The following is a 24,535-nucleotide window of genomic DNA, read 5'->3' as shown; positions in this document are numbered from 1 at the left end:
CAATCACACCCTCACCGAATCAGAAATAAATGTGTGACAGAGAAACTAAACCCAGCAAGACCCTGTTCTGTATTGAGCCATAGCCCATATTGTGTAATTCCATCAAGGACAGAGGTAGCTTTTGGCCTGGGTTGCACTTAAGTCATCTAACAGCAACCTCTAGTGGTGTTTCCCAACAGATATCACATCTTCAGGAGGAAAAGAGGGGAGGACACAAGAAAAACTGTTCTGACTTGCTTCCAAGGAATCACAGAAGGTTCCAGAACAGCCACAGGATAGTCTTTGCACTGTTCCTACTCAAATCACCACTCTGAGCATGACACCCTCTGAAAATAAAGGCTTGAGTTCATTTGGAGATAAGACAAAGTACAAGAAACCCTGCAAAACTACCAAATTTTATGTAATGCCATTGCCTGAGCTCTGGTTAAATAATACAGATAATTAAGTCTTGAGCATCCAAGACTTTTTGTATTTCCCTCAAATCCAGTTTTAAGATGTTCTTGTCTGCACCAAGCAAGCTTCCATCATCTGAGGGGACTTCAGTAATACAAGTGGGTACCATTTAGTTAAAAAAATCTAATTTGTGTCATGTCAAATTACATAATTTAATTAGTTACCCCTCCACCCACACCCTTTCTAGGTATATTCCAGCAGCGAGGGCCTTGAATGTCTTCTCTGGAAAAGGAAATCCTACCCCATCACACACAAGAATTTCCCCAACCAGTAGGATCAGAGGGATTCAGGACACATCCCCTAAACACTGAAATGAACTCGTGTTGGATTTTGTAACCTATATTATAGACAATAATATATTTTGAGCTTAAACATGAAAATACAACATTGCAGGAGCAAGGTTTCAATACACTTAGAGCTGAGAATTTTGATAAAGCCAGTTTGAAGTGCAGTGTGGATTCACCTCTTCAATAGGGGAAGAGAAATGTTCCTATTACAAAATACTTTTAAGTGCCATCTTAATATGCCTTCTATTAAAAGTACATTCATTTGGCAAGTCTTTCAGCTTGACAGCAGCTGTCAGAACTCAAGTGAATTACAGACAGATACCAGTGAAAGAAAAGAAGATTTCACAAACTATAGAAAGGCATCAGCACTTACAGCATTCAGAAATCCATCATTTGCTTAATGGTCCACAACTGTACAACTGGGTCCAGGAATACCCTTGGCTTCTGTTCCATGCACAGTAATACAAACCTGGGCATTATTCTGAATTGCTTTATGAGCCATGTTATGATGGTTTCTTGAAACCTTTTAGAATGGGGTAGATGTTCTCAAACGCCTCATAGATTTCAGAACGGTCTTTTGCTCCTAAAAAGATATTTATTAAAAAAAAAAACACACCAAGAATTAGCAGAATGTTGAAAATATCTGAATATGGTAAGATCACAAACCATGAAGAAACCCAGAGATTTAAAAGTACATTACTATTAGTTTAAGGAAGAATTTCTATCATACTTCTGCCACCTCAAAAAACAATTTCCAGCTTGCTTTGCTTTAAGATTAGTTTTGTTTAATCTGTGGAACCAAAACAGCAATTTTCTGCTCTTGACAGGTGAAAAACATTGGCTTTGAAGAAAGAAGAAAGCAACTGAGAACCACCAAGGTGTTACCTGCTTACAGAGTAACAGCTCTGCCTGTTGAAAAGGTAGGTGGAAAAGTAGAAACAAGAAGTGAAGGGCATTTATGCAATACTGGAAGTTGATCCACAGTTTGAGAACTCTCCTACTCCAGCTCTGAGAAACATTTTTATTTTTAAGCTGTGTTAGGGCATGTGTGATTTCAAAGCTTTTTCCATGGTACTGCAAGCAAATCTTTACTACCAAGTCTTGCATTGCTGTAGGCAGGAACATTCCTTGCCACTGACACTACTCTATCAATTACAAGAAAACTGCATTTAAATGAACTAAAAGTCGGATTAAGCCCTGCTCAAGTTGAATGTGTAAGCCTTTTCCTCATGTCCTCACTTGGACATGACTAATTCATCTGCATTACCACAACTTTTACTTTCAAAAGTAAAGTTACTTCCTTGATTAGGGGGGAAAAAAACCCCTCACAGCTCAGCAAATTTGGTTTTGCCATTGCAGCTGGGGCCAGTGCTCACAGAAAAGGATTTACTTTAGTGCTTCTGGGCCTACTGCACACTCAAGGATGTTTCTTGCATTTTTTTTTTGGGTACACTAATAGGATCAATGGAATGGAACTGGCCAGTATGATTTTGCTGTACCTAAGAAGGTGGTGGGACATTGGAGGGGGAAGTATTTAAGCTTTATACTGAGAGTGCCCCAGACTTCAGCTGGCTGAGCTCATTCCTGATCTATGACTCTGAGAGTCCCTGGCTAAGGCTGGCACTTCTCTGTCTCAAAGCTGTGTTGGGAATATAGATACAGCATTCAGAACTTCTGGGAACAAGTACCATTTACCTTTTAGAAGCATTTTCATGAGCTTCACAAAAAGAATATGTTAGAAACTCAGGAATTCACCTTTTTTTTTTTTGACCTGGGATGAGGTGCAGGTATCTGAGCACACTTACTCAGCAAGGCTGCTGCCTCACAAGTGTTTTGCCAAGCAGCCTGGAAAAAAAGTTCTTAGATCTCCACCCTTTCCTCTGATAATCCCTACTAAATGTTGTCAGTGAAGTGTTTTAAGAAGTTTGCTTCCTGCCCAAGCAATTTTAAATCGCTCATTGTGAGGTTCCTATTTAAGTGCCTGAGTAGTTAACAGCATGCCAGCCTCCTGTTGGCACTGACATGTGGCATTTTGCTTTGAATAAAATAAAAATACTCAAGTAGTACGGAAATCTGAGACTCTACATGAAGCAATAGGAGATTCTAGTGCAACAATACTGATATTATCTGCAGAAAACACAGATAAGCAGCAGTAGGCATTATTAAAAAGTTCAGTAAGAGGCTTTACTGTGGCAAGATACTAACTTTTAGCTCATGTTCAGTTCAAATGCTCTCTCAGAAGACAAAGTAGCACTAGGCTACAGACATTCAGAGAGACCACTTACCAGTCAGTACAACTTTTCCAGACACAAAGATAAGCAGCACTATCCGTGGTTTGACCATCCTATAAATGAGGCCAGGGAATAGTTCAGGTTCATAGCTGTTTCAAAGCAGGCAAGTAAGATTAGTAAAATGCAAATACTGTTTCAGTGTTGTATGAATAAAGTGCTCCTTAAGTGTATTAACAATAGAGTAATTAACCCCACAGATTTTAGATAGCTACTCAGAGAAAGGCAGGTCAGGCTTTAGACATCTTGAAGAGAAACCACTTAATCCCAGCTGGAGCTGGTGGGAGATCTTCATGCTTACTTTTAAAGATTTCTGAGCCACTTCTGATTTTCCATAGCATTGAAATCTTTATTGTAGCCTTCAAACAGTCCCCAAATCATAGAATCACAGAATGGCCTGGGTTGGAAGGGACCTTAAAGATCATCTCATGGGCAGGGACACCTTCCACTATCCCAGGTTGCTCCAAGCCCCGTCCAACCTGGCCTTGAACACTTCCAGGGATGGGGCAGCCACAGCTTCTCTGGGCAACCTGTGCCAGGGCCTCACCACCCTCACAGTAAATCCTTCCCAGGCTGCAAAGAGCCCTTATTAGGAAGCATCTCATGCAACTAAGATGACAGCCAAGCATGAATCTTTAATATATATTTAGCTCCCAAATTACATGCAAACTACTAGATGCAGTGCTAATAAAAGACAACCAAATTGTGATTTTTGTCAGTGCCAAAATCTTCATCCTTTCCTCAGTGATGGCAATAACCAGTTTTGAACAAGCCCACCTTGAAGGCACAGCATGCCCATCAACTCAGCTACAGGTTTACTTCAGGTTGGTGGCTAATGGCCATCCAAACAGAACCAAGCCAACATCCCAGAAACCACAGCGTGGTTTCGTTTCTGTATTCTGCAAATGCAGTTTGGCTTCATGCCTGAAGGTTGGAAGCCTTATCCCTGCAGATTGGCATCTGCTTTGCTGGGAGTTAAGAGGCTCCCTTAGTATTAAAGGCTCACAGTGGAGCGAGGGCATGGACCAGGCTCAAGGAGCTGCAGACACTGCTCCGAGTTGCAGGGGCCTGTAAGTGATTTCCACGTACCTGGTGAACTGCTGGTGAGTGAGAACCAAGCCTTCCAGCCGGATGGGGAACCTCACATCACAGCTCCCAACCATATTCTGGATCTTGAAGTCCAAGAACTTGGCGGGGAACCCGAGTTTCTGCACCACCCGTGCGAATTTCCTGGCTGCCAGCCGGGACTGCTCCTCACTGAGGGAAGAGCAGAGTGGGGGAAAAATAAAAAATAAAAAAAATAAATAATAATAAAAAAAAAATCAACTTTGATTAGTGCTTTCCTCTGCTCTCAAGATGGAATTCAGTTTAGAGCCACCAGTGTGCTAACCTGTGCTCCAGAAAAAGATACTCTACTGCTCAAAATAGCAAGTGCCTTATCCCCAAAACTGCTCCAGGGAGCTAAAAGGAGTGAGGCACTTGGACATTCACTTTCCTGTGGTCTGTTTTGATCATGTTGCACCACCCAGAAGTTTCCCTCTTCAAAGGTTTCTTCCTCTGTTCCTTAAAACACCTTCTCAGTGCTGATCCAAGAGTTACAGACACCAGTACAATTACCTACTTGGGGTGGTGGGAGGGTTTGGAGAAGAGGTCTCTTAAGTGTAAGTTAATGCATTATCTCACTGAGAGTTTTGGGACACAAAAAACAAGGCAGCTGCTGAACTGGAGGAAGAGAGCTTCAGAGTACAGAAATCAACTTTGCTTTTCTCAAATTCCCATTTTCTCTAGAGGCAGATGTGTTGACTGGTGAACACAGACACCGAAGAGAGACTTGACAGACAGAAGTTATGTCCTAACTCACTTTAAAAGTCAGTGAGAAATGCAAATAACTCCTTAACAATTCCTGGGCATTTTAGCAGCTTTTCTGCTGATGTCTGCTCAGCTCAATCTAAATTCAGGGACAGAAGCACATGGTTCAGGAATTACTAAGCTGCCACCATGGAGAAAGTGAGGCATTTTTCAATACCACTGCTTCACTTTTTCTTGCATTTGTGACAGCCTTTTCCTAGGTACTTCAAATGAGATTTCCTGACATTTTTCCACCAGAATATAAGCATGGCTGCAAGACCCAGACCTTTAGAGAGAAGGTTAAAAAACCCCAGAAAAATACCTTTTTGCTCCTGTGCAGACCATTTTTCCAGAACTGAAGATGAGGGCTGTTGTCCGTGGTTCCCTGATTCTCATGATCACAGCAGCAAACCTCTAAAAATTCAAAGGAAGGCCTCACAGGAATTTAGCTGGGAATGTATTTCTAGTCAGTCTTTCAACAACTGATGTTTTTGAAGCCTATTACAACATGGATGTGCTTTGTACAAGTGTTTCTTTACCACCCTGAAGTTATTTTCCACCCACCTGGGACCAGGGGAGTTGAGACTACAGTCACAGGACCATTAGAATCCATGAGCACTGAGAAAAGGAAGTGAGGGTAAAGCTTTGAGTCCTCAAGACTTGCCTTTGGGTTATACTCTGCATTTCTGGCATGCAGAGCTATGTTCTTCAGATCCAGTTTACAAGCCAAGTTTACAGTCGACACAATATTCCTGAGGAATGAGAGAGGAACTTTCTTACTCCAAAAACCAGCAACTGCAGAGCCAAACCCCAACATGGACTTAATGTGGAGTCACACTCCAATTAATATTTGCTATCAAACTGATTTCCTGTTTCTTTCCCACTCCAGCACTAAGCTACTTTTGGCAAAACTCAAGTAATTCAATATCAAAATTACACTTTGAGATCTAACAAGGTATGAAATTATTAGTCCCTGAGTTCTAAGTCTGTGTGTCTTCCAAAAGCTACATCACTGAAGTGTTTCACAGATTTGGACTGAACCGTTACTGAGTGTTTAGAGTTACTGCAGCACTTAAGGTAGGTAAGGGTATGTTATTTTCTACAGGTATAAACTACTCCACAGTTGCCCTACCTTAGACAGGATAGGATCTTTTAACAAGATGAGTGTTTCTCACACCCAACCCTCTGCACTCAGTTCTGTTTCTCGTCTTGAAAAAGAAGACTGACAGCTTTAAACCCCTGGAGTCTGCTGTCATCCTTCACGTTCTCCTTGCTGGAAGAAATCCTCCTTTTCAAGTATCTTTATGGTTTTGTCCAGCATTGTCAGTTCATTTGCTCCACCTCTCCCTCCAAGAGGAGTAACTGCCCCTGCAGTTTTTTGGTTGGGCTTATTTCAGACCAAACCATGTTTGTCACGTTCTCCAGGTGAGAAATCAGAGCAGTACCTTGCAGTTCGAGCAAACCCACAGCTACGATATATGCTACATATATAATACATAAAAACTTACTGTAGCTGAGGAAGTGTGCCAGAGCTTTCTGATGCACATGACACTGGGGTCACAGGAGTCATTGGAGTCAGATGAGGACACACCCCAGATGTATCAGGAGATGGCTGAGCCACATCTGGATTCGAGAAGCTGCTTTCATCCGTGAAGATGCCACTGTCCTCATTTCTCAGTACTGACACATCAAGCTCTTTTGGCATTTCATGACCATCTTCAGATAGACTTTGTTCTTTGCTATCTTGGGTGACATCTGGGAGAAAGCTGAGGTCCACAGAGGAGAAGTCTGTATGAAGCTCTTCAGGCTGATTAAATTGAGAGCCAAACACATCTTTGGTTGTTTGACTTGGAAGTTCCACATCGTAAGGGCTCATGGGAGTGAAGAGGTGAGGACTAGTTGAGAAGTCATCCTTGAATTGAGAAAAAGTGCCATTAAGGGTCTTGTATTAAAACATTTACTTTAACTGGGAGAGTAAATTAAGATTAATCTTCAATAAGGACATTTCAATAATTTTTCCTCCAAACATGTAACTACAGCAAAGAATAGTTTTAAGACTTGAAAGTGCATCCTTTGCTTCTCTATCAGCATATAAAAATCCAGATAACTTTTACAATGGAGAGGTGCATTTTCCCACCACACTTCAAAGGCAGTCTGGAGTACCCCTGTGATACCCCAAGTTGAGAAATGCTACACACCTTCAGCAGTGACTGCAGGTCCAATCTGCCTGCTGGCACTTCGCCCTTCACAGCCACTGTCACACCTCCAGTCATGCACACAACCAACATAATTGCTCATCGGTTTTTCCGAGGAAGACAGCTGGCATTTTCTGGCTGCCTTTACCTCCCATTCTGTACATTCTTGCCATTTCCTCTCCCTGCTAGCAGGGGACAGTGTCAGCGTTGGGTTTGTGCAACAGAGGGCAGCAGCTCACAGAACCAGCAGAGTTTGTTCCTCAGCTGCTGGAGGTCACCAGGCTGATTGAAGGGAGACACAGTCAGCACCACCGACATCCTGCCCTCTGTCAAACTCACAACACACCTGCAAGCAAGCCCTTGCATAGTAATGTCCTCCTTATTATTAAAATCTATTTTTAAAAAAATCATCATATTGATGAGGCAAGAGTTTAGGAAAGGATTTATTCCCTATCCATTAGAGCATAAGCCTCTGCTCAGTGGAAAGCTTCTTCCAAAAAGGTGGTTTCTGCCAACACCCACAGCAGGTGACAGCTTGGGCCGAGGACTCCATACAACAGGGTTTGTGTTTATTTAGGCATTTTGGGGCTTGAGAGCTAAAAGGGCTTCAAAAGTCCAAGCAGAAACCAGAACAGGGAATGGTGCATGACTGAGGCCCTCAAATTGGCAGCAACTGCTTGAACTCCAGCAGGAGCAGGATTTCCAGATCAATGCTTTCCAGCCCTGAGCTAGTGCTGCTCTCTGCTAGTCAGCTCACTTGGCAACACAACCATGCACACAGGGAGATCTCTGCTCCTACTTTGCAGTATATTTGCCTGTAGACACTTGGAAAACTTCCACTAAGTGACAGATCCTCCCAGATCACCCTCACTAGCTTGAATACAGATGCAATCAGGTCTAGCTCTGAAAGCATTACAAACACCTACATTCAAAACTGCTCCTAAAATTGGCTTGTAGATGCAGAGACCCACTGGAGATCAGGTGGGGCAGAGTGCTGCTGAATAAGCAGATGCTCCTTCACCCTCTGGAACACAGGATCCAAAGCACTGTCTGAGAATTAAGGTCAGATACAAATGTATTGACAGTTACAAATAAGAATATATTAAGGAATAACAGAAAATGCATCTATTTTAAAAAGATAACGTTCAAGTTCGCAATAGGGGAAGGAAGGCACAGTCTCTGCAAGAACTCCAGTGAACTAAAATTTGGGAGCTTATAGGGAAAATTTTGTACAAACCACAATGCAGAGAAGATGGTACAAAAAGACCTCATCACTGTGAGTGGGTCTGTGAGACTACTCACATCATACTAAAGGGGCATCAAAGAATGAATGTAACAATTAAAAAAAATTCTCCAGGTTGTTGCATAGCTTAAAGAAAAGAAGCTGATGGAGAAGCTGAGTGGTATATGAGTGTGGAAGTATTAAACAGTTGTAAAACAAGTTTAAAAGAAGCAACAGAAAGCAAAGTGCATAGGGTAGGTAGAAGCAGAAAGGTTTTTATCAGGTCTCCACATAAGTGGTGTAAGGAAAAGCCCTTATAGGGTTAAGTGTGGGGAATATTGCCTTCTTGTCAGGCAGATGCTCAGAGGTTGTGAAAGGGGGCACAAGACCATGTTTGCTTTGGGCTGGCTGCCAAGGGTTATTGCTATAGACTCCGGGTTAATTAACTCCAATGAAGGCCCCACCAACTGCATAGCTTTGGACACCTCCCAGCAGCTCTGGGAAGGAGATTTCACACACAGATCCTGTCTGAGATCACTCACTTTGGGGCAGCTTGAGGGGAAACAACCATTTTCACTTCCACCGCAGAAATCTCTGCAACTCACGTACACACACTTAAATCAAACCCCACTGCTTTAAGCAACAGACTTGGATTTTTTTTTTTCCCCCTCCTCCCTGCAGTGATATCACACATCTGCTGTTATCAAGCATCCCAGCAAGTCTGAAATGTAAAAAACCCAGTAGCATTTGTAAAACCCTGATTATACCTCACCACATTATCTACATTACATTATTATATAAGGCCACACTCAGAAGGCTTTACCAGCTTCCACGAGGAGGTCTCTGGATTTAAACAGCCTATTTGCTGAGCTGAAAAGTAGTTTACAAGCAGGATGCACATAAAGAAGTTTCATTCCCTGAGTGAAGATGACGCTCAGCTGTGGAGTCCAGCCCTCTTCTAGTCCCTCACCCCAAGGAGCACGTCAGTAAGGGAGCTCTACCTGTTTTATTCATCAGTGCTTTGCAACCACTTGAGACCAGCAGGACCATTCCAAATACCAAAAGAATAAGTTTTTGCAGACATTTATGAACCAGCATGATGGGATCCAAGCCTCCTGCCCTCTCCTCAGGGGCCACACGCCCCAGTACATGAATAGGTCCTTGCAAGCAGCATCATCCTTCTTAAAGTCATAGAATCAGCTGGGTTGGAAGGGACCTTCGAGATCATCAAGTCCAACCCTTGATCCACTACCACTGTGGTTACTAGACCATGGATCTAAGTGCCACATCCAGTCTTTTTTTAAAAATCTCCAGGGACGGAGAATCCACTACTTCCCTGGGCAGCCCATTCCAATGTCTGACCACCCTCTCTGTAAAGAGATTCTTTCTAATATCTAACCTAAACCTCCCCTGGCACAACTTGAGACCATGCCCTCTTGTCTTGCTGATAGTTGCCTGGGAAAAGAGACCAACCCCCACCTGGCTACAACCTCGGGTCAGGGAGTTGTAGAGAGTGAGGTCTCCCCTGAGCCTCCTCTTCTCCAGGCTGAACAGCCCCAGCTCCCTCAGCCTCTCCTCATAGGACTCGTGCTTGAGTCCCTTCACCAGCCTCGTTGCCCTCCTCTGGACCTGCTCCTTCTTGTAGCAGGTAAGAGCGACTTTCCCTCCAGAGAGGCTCCCTATGCTCCCGGGAGGTCTGAGCCAGCTCGGGGCAGGGAGGACTGTGAAACTTCCTGGTTTATATTTGTCGGAACGCGGAGATGACGCAGTTGATGCTCGGGCCGGGTGCTTAGCACAGCGCCGCGTTGGTGGTATAGTGGTGAGCATAGCTGCCTTCCAAGCAGTTGACCCGGGTTCGATTCCCGGCCAACGCAGTTGTTTTTTTTTTTTTTTCTAGACTGTTTTGTGGTTTGCGTTTTCCTCCCCCTTTCTTTCCCCTCCCTTACCTGCCCGCTGCAGCTCTCCAGGTACCGCTCCAGCGCCGACGGGTCATCCATAGGCACAACCTCCCACCCAAACCCCCCCACCCCGCCCCGGTCCCGGTTTTAACCCCCAGGGGCGGCACCGGGGGCGGGTGCGGCTCGTCAGGGAGTTTAACACAGCTGGGAGCTCAACCCCCATCAGACAGCCCTGGAGCGGCTCTTCAGGGAGCGCAGCCTTTCACAGCTGGGAGTTTAACCCCCGTCCGACAGCCCTGGAGGCTCCCGCCTGCCCTTGGCAGGGCTGTCCCAGCGCCTTCTCCCCATCCTGCCGGACTGGAGGAATCGGGGTGCTCTCGTGTGCTTTACAGGAGCCTAAAAGCACAACCTGCTCCCGAGCTCCCCTGAGCCTGCTCCTTCCGCGGGGCTGAAGGGAAACGGGGAGTTGGAGCTGTGATTCAGACCTTGTAGAGATAACGCTTTTTAGCAAGCAAGCGTGATGTGCCCTTAATTTCTCCCACCTGCCTCATCAACTGGAATGAGGCCCATCTGGTCCTTGGAGCCCCGGGCCAAAAGTATAAACTTCAAACTTAAGGCACTGTGCTGAGATGGTCTGTTCTCAGCTGGGCTAATGTCGCTTAGGGGGAGGAAGTGGTTGGTCCTTACATTTGCTGTTCTTCCCCTCGCAGACATTTTCTCCTCTGGAGTCTGTTTCTGCCCTTTTTATGGGACGATTTAAGGCTATTCTTTTTTCCAGTGTGTGGGGATTCCAGGTGTGAGGCAGCACGTTCCCAGCAGGGAGTTCATGTTGTGCCTGGCTGACTGATGCTGTGGGAGTCTCATGCTGCCAATGCAGCTTGGCTTGGGCGCTGCTTGACTCCGTGCCAGCAACTGCTGTCTGACTTGTTCCTTCTCTCCTGTCCTGTCGCTGCGTGGTGAAGGATGGATGGATTTCTGTGAAGGTGCAGCTGGGAACACATCCCTGTCCCTGTCTGGGCTGGGGGATGTGCTGGCTGTCATGATCAGTGCACCTGTTGCTCTGCTAGAAGGACTTTGCTTTGCGCTGGGAGATTTGCTTGCAAACAGCAATCTGAGCTGAAGAAACCCTTTGGGAGGAGATGTCAAAGCCCAGGCATGCAGCAGGTTTTTGGGAGGTACTGCCAGGCTCTTCTTGCTACCCCAGAGGTGCAAATGCTTAGATTAGTACCCTTTAGCCATGAGGCAGAGCGTACGTGGCCGATGAGCATCCTTCCCTCCTCAGCACAGCCTGCTGGTCTGGTCTGTGGTATTTCTGGGACTTACCTTCCAACTTACAAGAGACAAACCCTCCTGGCCCCAGAAAAATCCAGCCTCGAGCAGGTTGATTTACATCACACAGCCCATCCCGGAGCACCCAGGAGGGCAAGTTGAGCAGCAAAGCAAGGAGAGGACTCTCATAGAGGTTGTAGCTTGAATTACAGAGGCTGATGGAGCCAGCTCAGACCAGTTCAGGATGGTTAAAACTAAAGTGTCCCATTTAGGGTTGGTGGCCAGACAGCTCCGTGGCCTTGGCTGCTTTTGCAGGCACAACAGGATAGGGTACTGAGGGCTGTGGTGGGGGGCTCTGCTCCCACCAGCAGTGACCAGCCCAGCCCTCACAGCTGCTTCATGACAGTGAGGGCCTGCACTGCCCACAGGAATCATTGACCTGAACACAGGGATTGTGCCGAATTTGTTCCGTCCTCTGGTGCTCCCCCAGCATGTGACACCATTGCTGTGCTTCAGTTGGGAAGCTGGAAAACTGTGGTGCTCATGGTGCTTCCCTGGTGTGGGCCTGTCTGTAGCATTGCAGCTGAAGTGCTATGAGTTTCCTCAACAATTTAATCCTTCTGTGCACTGCAGAACCCCCTGGAGGTGAGATATGTTCATCTCGAAGCCCCTGAGGACTGATTTGTCTGCACTTTGTGAACCTGAGATGGAGAGGTCAAATCATGGTGTGTGAGTGAGGCTACATCATAAAACTCTTAATAATGGTGTTTCTTCTTGCCTTGAATATGGACATCCCACAAATGCAGAGGCACCAGGAAGTGATGAGATTCTGGGTGAGTTTGGTGCCTCTTGGGTTAAATGGGTGTAAGGTTGTTTACCCATCTGGAGGCGGGGAAGAAGGGAAGATGTTTAGAAAGCTGAGAGATCATCTGAGGAGTCAAGAGTCACCACTGTGTGGGCGATTCGAGCTCTCAGGCTTGCTTGGATGTAGGGGAAGGGTCTGCTGGATGCTGCCCAAGGAAGGGCTGTGCCTCAGGAGGGCTCTGTGCCCACAGCCTCCTCCTCCAGGCTGGACATCTCCTTGTGGTGCCCAGCTCGTGGAGGCTCAGCGAGTGGGGTGTCCAGTGGTGGGGAGCCCCAGTGAGTGAAGGCCCAGGGAGTGGGAGGTCTCGAGAGCATGAGGCACTGAGTCCCTGGGCTTCCCCTTCCCTCAGTCTCCCAGTTCTGGGTCTCCCCTTCTTAGTCATCAGAAGTATTGTTACGTCTCTGCTGCAAGTGTTCTTCCTTCTTCAGCAGGAAGGACTGACCCCTGTCATGGGTTGGACAGACGTTAATTTAAAATGTGTCACTTGGAACTCATGAGACTCGTCTGCTTGATTTCTGATCATCCAGGTGAAATAACATTATAAAAGGCAACTATTTTTCCCATTCAAACTTTAAAAAAAAAAATAAAATTATTTCTATCTCAAACTGCTTGAGCTTCTCCCCTCCTTCCTTTTGTCTCCACTTTTTTCCTCACTTTTTTCCCTCCCCTCTTTTCCCCCCTTCCTCCATTTTTTCCTCTTCCCCTCCTTTTTTTCTCCTGCCTTTCCCCCCCTTTCCCCTCCTCTTTTTCCCTCTCCCCTTCTTTCCCCCCGTCTTCCCCCCCCCCCACTTTTTAATTCCCTTTGGAAAGCAGCAGCCATGCAGATCCCGGCTGGAGTGACTCACGCCAGGACTGCTCGGGGCAGGGCAGGAGCTGCTGGAGCCCTTCCCCTTCCCCACGTCCCCGGGAGCCAGTGACGGGGTGATGAATCACTGCGGTGCAGAGTTACTGTAATGATGAATTGTCATGAGTCTTAATTAGCAAATTGGTTAATTTTACTTAGAAAGTTGATGATTAGTGCGACAATAAGTGCTTTGTGTATTCTTTGTAAGAGTCATTCAGTATCGTTCTTCCCTGGATAACTAATTGGAGAAGACTATTCCACAGAGCTCCTCCAGCACCCTGTATCAGTCCCTTAAACATTTCTGTAGCAGACACTGCTGCATCACCTGGATGCTGTAATTATGGGATGGGACTGATCACAGGAGACTTCCAAAAACCTGGAAGGGACAAGGAGCAAGTCAGTAAGGGAGCTCTACCTGTTTTATTCATCAGTGCTCTGCACAGCTGCCTTCTATTCCAGCACGCCCTGAATGCCTCGCTGCTTGCTTTGAAGTTGGCTCATCTTGGTTTGGCTTTATCTTATCTTTTTTAGGAGCCAGTTCGAGAATTAAAAGCTCGTGACTGACAATGTTCTGCTTTCTGCTCTCCTGAGCTTTATGCTAAACCTTTATAGCTGTAATTGTCTCAGAAGAGTGTAATTGCCTCAGGTGTAGCTTGGATCTCCTGGTGCCCTTGCTGCCTGCAGCGTTTAAAGCTCTGCCTTTGGCACAGGTAGAAGAGCAGCTGAGAGCAGGATTGTGTTCCAAGGGAAAAAAATCAATGTAATTATGCACAAGATGCCTCCAAATTCAGCACTTTCTAATTATTCCAGGACCCTGCACTTCTCCATCGACAGCAGAATCCAAGTCTTGTTGTGAAGGTTGTTTCTTCTGTGTGGTTTAGCCCTGTTTTGGTCCCTGTGCCTTGATTAACATTTTACCATGGGTGTAAATAGATTGAGGTGCTGAGGAGGACCTCAGAAGGGGTCAGGGAGAGGAGCAGGTGAGCTGCAGCAAGGTCAGTGGGAGCAAAGGACGTGCATGGAGCTGGAAAGGCTCTCGAGAAGTGTCTGCAGCCCAAAAGGCGACTCAAAGGTGGATGCTGGAGTCCGTGGGTCTGACAAGTGTGACCATCACTCTCTCCTACTTATCTGTCCCATAATGCTCCATTCTAGACATGATGAATGCTTGTCAGTGTCAGCAAATACTGGATTTATTGCCAGGGAAGGAAAGAAGCCACTATGACTACTCACTGAGTAATAGTGAGTAATTTGACTTTTAATTGTGAATTAATGTCATCGTTAGATTATGCTGGTGTAAACATGAACAGAATCAGGTCTATTAGTTTTGATATTTGGTTCTAACTTGCCCTGTGTAAAGAAGGAGTAACCCTCTTGCAGAAGTGAGGAAGTTGAGCCAGAATCTAGTTTAATTTTCCAGGTTTACTGGGCGGTGGGAATGGCTGTAACTTCCCATTTACCCCGTATTGTCTCTCCCTGTACTGGATGATGCAGCCCAGGTCACACAGTGGTAAGGATGCCTCTTCTTTGTCCTGGTTAAACTGGGGCTCTCTTGTTCCCTGAAAAGGGCAGTAATGGGAGGGATTTGGTACTTTTTGCAGACATTAGTGGACTCTGAGCACTTGTGTGCCAATGCATGAGCCTGCCATGCTCCCTGGCAGAGACCAGCGTGCTCTGGCTTCTGGATCAGGAAAGAAAGTCCCTTCTGTCACATGGGAAAGGGGTAAACTGGCTAGGAAAGAGCCATTTTTTCTGGCTTCTACAGCTCTATTATGTGCAATGGAGACACTAACTGCCCCTGTGTCAGAGAATTGCTGAGAACCAGACCCAGAGAGGATTGCCAAATCCTCCACTGAATGCCAGAGGAAGCACTGTAAGTAAAAGTCATCTGTCTCAACTGAAAGGCTGAATGGTGACTCAAAATCTCTACAGTTAACTTCATTTAATTTTCCTATCTGTGCAAAGCAACAAACTGATTAAAGGCAGGCATTCTGTATGTTGTTTGCATAGAAATCCACTTGTCCTGGCCCAGCCTCGTACTGCAGTGTGGAGGAGAGCCCAGCAGTCTGTTTTTATTTTTCATTCTGTGTTGCATTTAAAATGTGGCCAGAAAAGGGGGGAGCAGAGTGGGGTGGGTGTTAAACATTGGCTGCCCACCTTAATTGCAACCGAGCAATGAATGGCTGCAGGCTTTCTTGGACAGCTCCTCCGAGAATGTCACACACAAATCCATCTGACACCTGGGGTCAGAAGTATCCTTCCGTGCTTTTTGTTAAGTCATCTCTCCCATTTCTGTGCCAAACTAAATTGAATTGCATTTAAATGAGGTGAGTGTGCCATGGATCATCTGACTGCTGCTGCTCCCCTCCGAGTTTTGTGACAAATCACTCTAAATGCAAACACTGTGTCTCATACCCTGAACTTACTGCTGCAATTAAAGGCTGATCCTTTAAGCTTTATCTGGAAAAACAATATAGTAATAGCACTCCTGCGTGTTTGCACAGAAAAGGAGAGGTGTGCATACAGCAGGTGCTAGCAGAGCTCTGTTAATTCAGTTTGCAGTCACATTGAAGATGTGAGCAGTGACATTGGCATGTCCAGGACCTTCAGTGCAAGCTCTCCAGGAATTACAGCACTTACTGTGATGCCTTCGCTGCTGTGTCAGCTGAGCTGTGCCACCACTCCAGTTTCTATTAGCTTATGGTACAGGAAAGGACAACGAAATGCAAATGCAATGAGTCAAGGAAGGTTTCTGAGCAGTGCCTGAATTCCCCCTAAAACTGAGTTTTGTCTGAGTGATCAGCAAGATGCAATGACTGACACTGGAATGAGTCCCCAGGGCTCACAGCTCGGCGATTAGTCAGTTCTCATTACCTCTTCCTCCAATTAATGTCAGCAAATCCGTGCTCCTGAGTCAACGAGGACCTCAGGAGGAACTAGACTTCCCCAAAAGGCTGCCAGATGTCAGCAGCAGCTCCAATCCCCTCGCCTTGATGGTTCTGTGCTTTTAACACACATAATTAACTGTTAACACCGTCCTGTTTCTGTCACTCCAGCCCTTCACCCGTGGTCTGTCAATAACCACTGTGAGCTTGGCTGTGACTGAGGAGTCTGTGCCCAGCTCTGCTGTCACGTGCTCCTGCACTTCATCTCATTTCCATGCTCATCCCAGCCAAGCAGGAATCCAGCCTGAGATACCTTTTGGTAAAGCCTCATCCCTCCATTTGGATCTTCCTCCTTGCTGTCTTTGCCATTTCCCTTGAACAGGTTATGGCATCAGGCTGTGACATCTTTTACCGTAGCTTTTATGGTCAGTCTGTACAAGTGGAATATGAGTTAATTTTCCCCTTACAATCCAAGATACTACATGGAATATTTTTACATATTTTTGGTGTCTGCAGGCTGTGGAAGAAGCTCACTTGTCACAGTGTCCTTCATTATGAAGGTGTCATTTTTTTTCCTGTCGGTTCACTTATCTGCAGCTTGTCAGGAATAATTAAATGCTGTGGTTGCTTTGACCTCCCTTCAATGGACATTTACACAAATCATAAATACAAGAGTAGCTCCCCTGAGCTCTTTTTCCACGCAGGTAGAGTTGCTCAGCAATGCTTTGAGAAAAATGAGGAGCCCAGATGGGCATGTGTTTGGGAGGATCCTGAGTTCGTTGTTTCCTAAAACCCATGTTACTCAGATCAATTAAGTTTTGTTAATAACATTAAGAATACATTTATCCCCAGGTATTTTTACAGTCCCCTTTACTCCCAAATTGGCACGGGCAGTGCTGCTGTGCAAAACAAATGAAGTGTGTGAAGACAGACGGTTTAAAGGTGTTGAGGAATGTGGCTGTTTCAGACCTCTCACATCTCACTCGACTTTCACCTAATTTGTTAACAGGTATGTTTTTCCCTGTGGGACAATAATGCTTTTCTCTGTGACATTTTATAGAGGACCTTCTGAACCTCCTTTTGTGCCTTTGGGTAAAATCAGTTGAATTGGCTTCTTTCCTGGTGCCTCTCTATTTTCCCTAGAGAATCCGAGTTGGTTCTTAACCCTTTGTATCCTCCAGGCCTTACAAACTGTAGGATAGAAACACTTAGATGTCTTACAAGTCTAGACATTACATGGGCAGCTGCAGGTGCACTGGGGAGAGGCTTCTCCTGTCTAGAAAATTGGATGTATAGGCGAAGAGAAGAATATTTGCTCATTTTAAGTATCAGCTAAAAGAGAAACTCGCAGAGGGATTGCACGGTGAGTTTGCAACCGGGAATTGTTGGGTCTCCTGGGGCAGCAGTGATGTTGTCAAGATGTCTCCTCAGACCCAAGGGTTTGCAGACATTTCCAAGCCTCCAGCCACCCTTGGGACACAGGTGCTTGTCACCACCAGTGATGGCAAACTGGGGAGCAGAGAGCAAGGCTCCCCTCCGGTGTGACACTCATTACAGCAGGCAGGCGGCCGCATCCCTTGTGTAGCCGCAGACAAAATACTTTAATATTCACTTACTCTGCGGTGGCAAGAACAGCTGGGATGGCTCCTGTGCTCTTTGATTTATCCAGACAGGCTACGAGGGTGTTTGCTGCACATTTCCTTAGAAGTTTGTCACAGCCTGACACGCGCCGTTCCCGCGGTGCCTCGCAGAGCTCAGTCAGTGTCCTTCCCCAGCTGGGGGAGGAAAACAGGCTGAGCCAGCCTTGGGATACCTCATCCTCAGACTGAAAGAGCCCTTGGAGCAGGAGGTCTGTCTGACTTTCCATTTCTCTTCCCCCCTCCCCCCCATCTCTCACTCCATCTTGTTTGTATTTGCTGCCCATCCCGCTACGTTTCAGGTGAATGACAGGTCTGTGCTTACAAGGGGTGTTGTGTTGGTGTCGAAAACGTTTTCCTTTGCAAAGGAAAATATCTTCATTCCATAGGTATTGATGCAGAAGAGTATTAATTCAAAACCTGCCCTAGATTAATGTAGAACAGCACAAATAACAACCAGGTACTGTGAATGATGAATGGGAGAAAGGATTTTAACTGTCACCGTGCTACCACACAGGGAGTATTTTACAGGAGGCACCGTGTTTTCTGTGTCATTTTTTCATTTGCTTTACTTAACAATAACCATCCAATCTTAAAAAATCATCTTCTGCTAAGGGTACTACCAAGAAAGAAGGAGAATATTTGGAACTTGCTTTGAAACAGTTACTCTCATGGGAACTCAAAGCATGGTTATTATTGTGCTACTCGGAAAGCTGCTTTTCTGTCCAGCTTCCCTGTGATCCCTTTAGCTCTATCTGATACCAAAGGCTTGAGATCTCCAGATTAGGAATTAAATTCCACCTCTGTGGCCCAGACCTGATGACCTGCTGGAGTCACAGCAAATGGGTTTTCCTTTACAGTGAGTGCTTCCAGCTGCAGCTGTTGCTTTTCGGTCAAAACTGAACTTTTTTGGGAGAAAAGATAATTAAAGCCACGTGATACAGGTGTAGGAATAATAAGTGGCTTGAAAATGAGCAGGGATTATTCAAATGGCAAGCCCTGATCTTGCAGGGATTTAAGTGCTTGTTTTATTCTGCTGGCATGTGTAAGTACACAGGACAGTTGGGAGGGCTCTGTCCTGGGCTGATGGGGGATTTAGGGTGACCATGGCATGGCCAGAGGCTGTAAAGTTGGGACAGCTGGGTGGGATGCAGCACTTAGAGCATCAGACAGCAATTGCTGGTGAAAATCCAGAAATGGAAAGCGAATGTAATTTATAAATAAGCACTTTTTTTCAGTGAGCTTCGAACAATTCGCTTGATCAGCTGGATTCTCAGCAGCACAAAATGTGACCATGATCATCTCAACTTAATTAAAAGTGTATCTATGTCGTGATAGCATGTGGATTATGTGGAGACTTGCAGCAGCCTGATGGATTTTCATCCTGCTCACATACAATGTCATGGTTTAGACCGTTGTTTTTTTATGATGAGCTTTTATTCTCCTTGCAAGAATTTCCAGTGTCATTTCTGCTGACAGATGCTGCTTAGGACAGATTTATTTTTATTCCCTTACAGTTTGAATTGGATCAAACATCTTTTTCCATGTAGCTCAAGTTTCCACAGCGGAGTTACTCCTAGTTTACTACTCCAAAAAAGAAAATTGTAGTTGTTTTTTGTGACTTTCTTTAGCAGCATTTGAAATGTTTTTTTGGCACATATGCGTACAATCTATTAATTTCCACTTCCTGTCAATTGTAGGAATTGGTGCTTATAAATAGTATAAAAAATATTAATGCAGATAAAAAGAGATAGAGAGAAAATCCAGCATTTGGTTTGGTTGGGTTTTTTTTTGAGAAAAATCCAGCATTTGGCCTTTTTTTTTTTTTTCCTGGCTGCAGTCAGTGAGGTGTTGAAACTTGTAGGGTGTTTTGTTTCTGGCATGGATAAGGATCTCTCACATTCTTATATAAAATGCTAAATTAACAATAATCAACCCCCACGAATTACAGCCCCACTCAGGCAGAACTTGCCTTTCTCTCCAGCTTCCTCTGAATCCACAGATCTGAAAGCTTTTTCCCTGTGCTCTGAGAAAGCAAAATTCCTGACAGAACTAATGGGGCTCCTGCAGCATTTTAAAACCTTTTCTTTTTCCCCACGAGTGGCTGCCTAATGTGACTGGGATTCCAGTGGCTGTTTGCATTATTCCCTCCCTGCAGTCGGGATATTCAGCACCATTAGCCTGCCTGGCTGGTTGGCACGGCTGTGGCTCTCTGGTGAGGCTTTCCAGCAGGTTTCTCAGTCCACATAATTGAGATAGTTTGTTGCCTTAAGTAAGTATTGGGTAATGGTACCTGACGTGGGATTTAAAAGCATTTTCAGGTCCTTGTATTGTGCTTTGTGCTGTGATGTTGTGGCAAATGTGTAAGATGCAAAGGACCAGATTTCTGAGCTGGTGGGAAGTGGTGTGTTCTCAGCTGAAACCCCTCAGAGCCAACAGTGACCATCCAGCAGGGAAATCAACTCCGACACCTGGAAGAGGGAAGTGAAGAAAGTTCTTCTGTGTCATAGAATATCCTGAGTTGGAAGGCACCCACAAGGATCATCGAGTCCAACTCCTGGCCCTGTACAGACACCCCAACAATACCACCCTGTCCCTCAGAGCTTTGTCCAAACATTCCTTGAGCTCTGGCAGCCTTGGGGCCGTGACCACTGCCCTGGGGAGCCTGTTCAGTGCCCAACCACCCTCTGGGGGAAGAACATTTTCCCAATATCCAGCCTAAACCTCCTCTGACACAGCGCCCTGTCATTCCCTTGGGTCCTGTCACTGATCACTAGGAGAAGGGATCAGATCCTGCCCCTTCCGCAGCTGTAGCAGCTGGATGTGCAGTCTCTGCTCTACCACTGCAGCTCAGCTCCTGGCAGGAGGGGCAGCCCTGTCCCTCTTATGCCTTTCACTGGCTCTTGGCTCCAGTTTTTCTCTCTCTATTGGCAGGACCCTCATGAGCTCTCTCTGGGGCAGCAAATCTGCTCCCACTCCTGGCAAGCAGTGATTTGGTTCTGACGCCATCTGGAAAACTGCTGTGGACAAAAGCAATTTAACATCAGCAAAATCTGCTTCTGCCAAGTCCTGTCACAACCACTACCAAAATGGTCAATATAAGCAAGATTTGGCCTTAAATTTGCCCCTGGGAAGTGCAGGGTGGGGGTGCTGCCTTTGCCTGGCTCATGTGCCACCCTCAGCAGCGCTCCTGCAAGAGTGGACTGTCCAGCCAGGATGTGCTGAGCCAGGGAAGCTCCGGGATGAAACAGCAAAACGCTGCCTCGCCAGCTGATGGCTGGTCACGCATTCCAAGTGTCTGTCTCCACATTCCTGTGGCCACCCCGCCAGCCAGGCCTCGCCTCCGGGCCCGCTTCGCCTCCCTTGCAAAGGCACAGCTTCTGCCAGCATCCGCCTCGCCCCGCTGCCTTTGTTTGCTCCGGATAGTTTGGAAAAGCGGAGGTGGCCTGCAGCTGAGTGACACACGTGGCTGGAGAAGAGGGGAATGGTGAGCTCTTCCTGCAGCTCCATGGAAATCCTCGTTGGATACGGAATGCTGTGGAGCGGTTGGTTTCTCAAAGATGCGTTGGGACCAATAAACGAATGGTTTGCTCCGAGCGACAGGGCCTGGAAGTGAAACCAGGCTCTTCATTGCCAGAGGTCTGAAGAAATGACAGGAGGGTGTGTGCAAAGCCCTGGGGTGATGTCAGCCTTCCTGCTGCGCTGGGATAACTCCCTTTTGCCGGCTGCAACCAGCCACTGTGGATACCACAGCCGGGCTTGGGATGCTGGTCCTGACCAGCATCAGCAGTGACCCGCAGCCACCGCTGCCTCAGCCATCCTTGTCCCCACTCCTGCTGCCAAAAAAGGTGAATTTTCTCGTGTGCAGCAGTTTGTTTTTTCCCATGAATGTTTAGGACTCTGGGAAGCTGAGGGTTAATGTCAGTGCCCCAGTGATGGAGATGGATGGCTGCCCTCGGCGGCTTCTTGTGCTGTTTTGTTGTCCCCAAGTAACTGTGTGACAGAGCATCAGTTTCCATCCCCGTGGATTCCCACAGATCTGTGGTCAGCCACTGAGCTCAGGCAGGAGAAAGCAATCTGCTCTGTGAGCACTTTGGGAAGGATCCACGTCAGAGGGAAGAAGAAGTCAGGGCTTTAAGAAGTCAGAGCTGAAAAACTCCAGTTAATCTCCCCCCCTGCAGACTCCACAGGCTGGTGGGATGTCACTGAATGCGCCCCTGGTCCGTCTGTGCTGTGGGCAGGGCTGCTCCACGCTGCAGATCTAAACAGTTTTAAGGCATTTAAGGGAAAGTGAGGGACAATCCCTGTTTCTGGTCGCGAGGAGGTGTCCTGGTGTCCTTCATGTCCTGGGGGAGAACTTGGGGTATGTTGTGCCTGCTTGCCCTGGGCCCGTGGGGTCCTCATGCCTGCCCACCCTGCCAGCTCTGGGAAAGGGGGTGGGAAGGGATGTGGTGGAAACTGGCTGGGACTGGGAGGCTAATTAGGGAGGGTGGGGTCTGAATGGGTGATCCTGTACGTGGTGGGTCTGGGCAGTGGGATCCCTGCATGGGGTAGGTCTGGGAAGGATGGTCCCCACACATGGGTGGGGAGATCCCTGGGGATACCTTTGTGCAGGAGGTGATTCCCACACTTGGGTGGGGTTTGGCTGGATGTAGCCATAGGTGTGGGAAGCCTGGGTGGAAGGATTCCTGCGTGTGGGAGGTCTGGGTAGGTGATCCCTGTCCGTGGGTGGGGAGATACCTAGGGATTTCCGTGTGGGGGAGGTCAGGATGGGTGATCTCTGTCCGTGGGTGGGGATCTCTGTCCATGAGTGGGGGTCTGGGTGGGAGTTCCTGCATGTGGGAGGTCAGGGCGGGTGATCCCTGTCTGTGTCTGGAGGCTGGGTGGGGAGATGCCTGGGGATCCCTGCAAGGAGGATGTCTGGGTAGGTGAATCTCTGGAAAAGGTGAGGAATCCCCCTGTGGGGAGCTCTGAGAGAGGGGGTGGTGGAATCCCTGTGTGGGGTAGGTCTGGGTGGATGATCCCTGTCCATGAGTGGTGGTCTGGATGAGGGGATCCTGCCTGGTGGAGGTCAGGGTGGGTGATTCCTGGTCAGGGTGGTGTCTGGATGAGGAAATCCCTGGGGATCCCCATGTAGGGGAGGTCTGGGTGGGTGATCCCTGTCTGTGTGTGGGGGTCTGGGTGGGGAGATGCCTGAGGATTTCCACATGGGAGTTGTCTAGGTGGGTGAACCTCAGGAATAGGTGAAGGATCCCTGCGTGGGGAGCTCTGGGGGAATGGAATCCCTGCATGGGGGACGTCTGGGTGGGTGATCCCTGTCCATGGGTGAAGAGATCCCTGGGCATCCCTGCGTATGAGATGTCTGGATGGGTGATCCCTGTCCAAGGGTGAGGTCTGGGTGAGGAAATCCCTGGGGATGCCCGTGTGGGAGAGGTCTGTGTGGGTGATCCCTGTTCACTTGTGGGGTCGGGATGGGGAGATGCCTGGGGATCCCTGCATGTGGGAGGTCAGGATGGGTGATCTGGGGGGGGGGATATCTGGGTGGGTACGCCTCAGGAATAGGTGAGGGATCCCCACATGGGGAGCTCTGGGGGTGGGTGGGATCCCCGCCCGGGGGAGGTCCGTGTGGGTGATCCCTGCCCATGGGTGGGGGGCTGGATGGGGAGATCAGGGTGGGTGTTCCCCATCAGCGCCTGGGGAGATCCCTGGGGATCCCCGCAGGGGGGATGTCTGGGTGGGGGTGAACCTCAGGAACACGCGAGGGACCCCCGCACGGGAAGCTCTGCGAGCGGGACCCCCAGGCGGGTCTCTCCCGCGGCGCACGGGCCGGCTCCGGGCGATGCCCCCACACACGGGCGGACACCCCCTCGGTCCCCCTGCTCGGCTGTGCCGTGCCGGGGGCCCCCGCGCTGCCCCGGCGGTGCCCCCGCGGGGGTTCCCCGGGCGGTGCCGGTGCCTTTAACGCGCGGGGGGGCGGCCGCGGGCGCGGCGGACGTGCGGGGCCGCCTCCTCCCCTTCCTGCCGCCCGCGCCGCGCAGACACCGACACCGGCCGCTCCCGATCCCCTGCCCGCTCCGTCCCCGCCGACACGGCCCGGCGCGGCCCGGCCCTGCCCTGCCCTGCTCTGCCCGCCGCCGGCTCGGTGAGTCCCGCCCGGGGGGGCCCACCCGGGGCCTCCGGCGAGGGGCGGCGGGCACAGGCCGCGGCGGGCCCGGGGCTGCGGCCCGGCCGGGAGGGTCCGGGGGGGGAACCGGGGCGCGGCCGCTGGGCCGGCGAGGAGCCGCTGCCGCGGGGCCGGGGGGCTCCGGGGGGCTTTGGGGGCGGGAGGGGCTCCGGCGCTTCCCGAGCGCATCTCCGCGGAGCCGAGTTGAGCGGTGGGGAGGGGGGGAAAGGCGCCGTATCCTCGGTGTTCGCTCGGTCCGCGGCGTCGGGTGCCCGCCGTGCCAAAATCTACAGCAGCACCACCACCCGCCTCTCAAATGTGACTTGCAGGCGTTTCCCGTGGCGGTGGGAGCCCCCGGGTGAGGTTCGGCGAGAGGCGGGTGCTGCGGCTCCCCGGTGGCCATGCGAGCTGTGGTGAGCACTGCGCTTCATCACAGCGGTCTGGGTGCCTGTGCTGGTTTTTAATGCTGCTTCCCATCGTCATGGGTGGTGGTGGCGGCAGGGGTGCTTTATTTTTTTTTTCAGGGTTGCCCGTGCCCTTTGGTCCGGCCCCCGGTATGGGTTGTGTGCGGCTGTGTTAACCCTGGAGGTGTTGATTCCTCTCCTCACTTCTTCTCCCTTGCTCACCGCTTACTGCCTTCCTCCGGTGTGCAGGTTACTTGAGAAGGGGAGAAAAGTTAAGGTG

The 24,535-nt window shown here is 48.4% G+C and overlaps 1 protein-coding gene and 1 non-coding gene across 2 annotated transcripts; one reads left to right on the top strand and one right to left on the bottom strand.

Annotated features, from left to right (window-relative positions):
- Positions 1-1,243: 1,243 nt before the first annotated feature.
- TBPL2 (TATA-box binding protein like 2) lies at positions 1,244-10,310 on the bottom strand. The gene is made up of 7 exons (XM_032690825.1): positions 10,240-10,310; positions 6,385-6,788; positions 5,541-5,628; positions 5,199-5,290; positions 4,118-4,285; positions 3,026-3,120; positions 1,244-1,323 (listed from the first exon to the last, which is right to left on the bottom strand). The coding sequence occupies exons 1-7, from the start codon at positions 10,288-10,290 to the stop codon at positions 1,244-1,246; spliced, it is 978 nt and encodes a 325-aa protein (XP_032546716.1). The 5' UTR covers positions 10,291-10,310.
- Positions 10,096-10,167, top strand: TRNAG-UCC. Its single transcript has one exon. It is a non-coding gene; the product is annotated as a tRNA-Gly (tRNA).
- Positions 10,311-24,535: the final 14,225 nt, after the last annotated feature.

This window comes from Chiroxiphia lanceolata, chromosome 6, assembly GCF_009829145.1.
Source record: "Chiroxiphia lanceolata isolate bChiLan1 chromosome 6, bChiLan1.pri, whole genome shotgun sequence".
Taxonomy (NCBI): Eukaryota; Metazoa; Chordata; class Aves; order Passeriformes; family Pipridae; genus Chiroxiphia; species Chiroxiphia lanceolata.
This window is presented reverse-complemented; position numbering and strand designations above follow the sequence as displayed.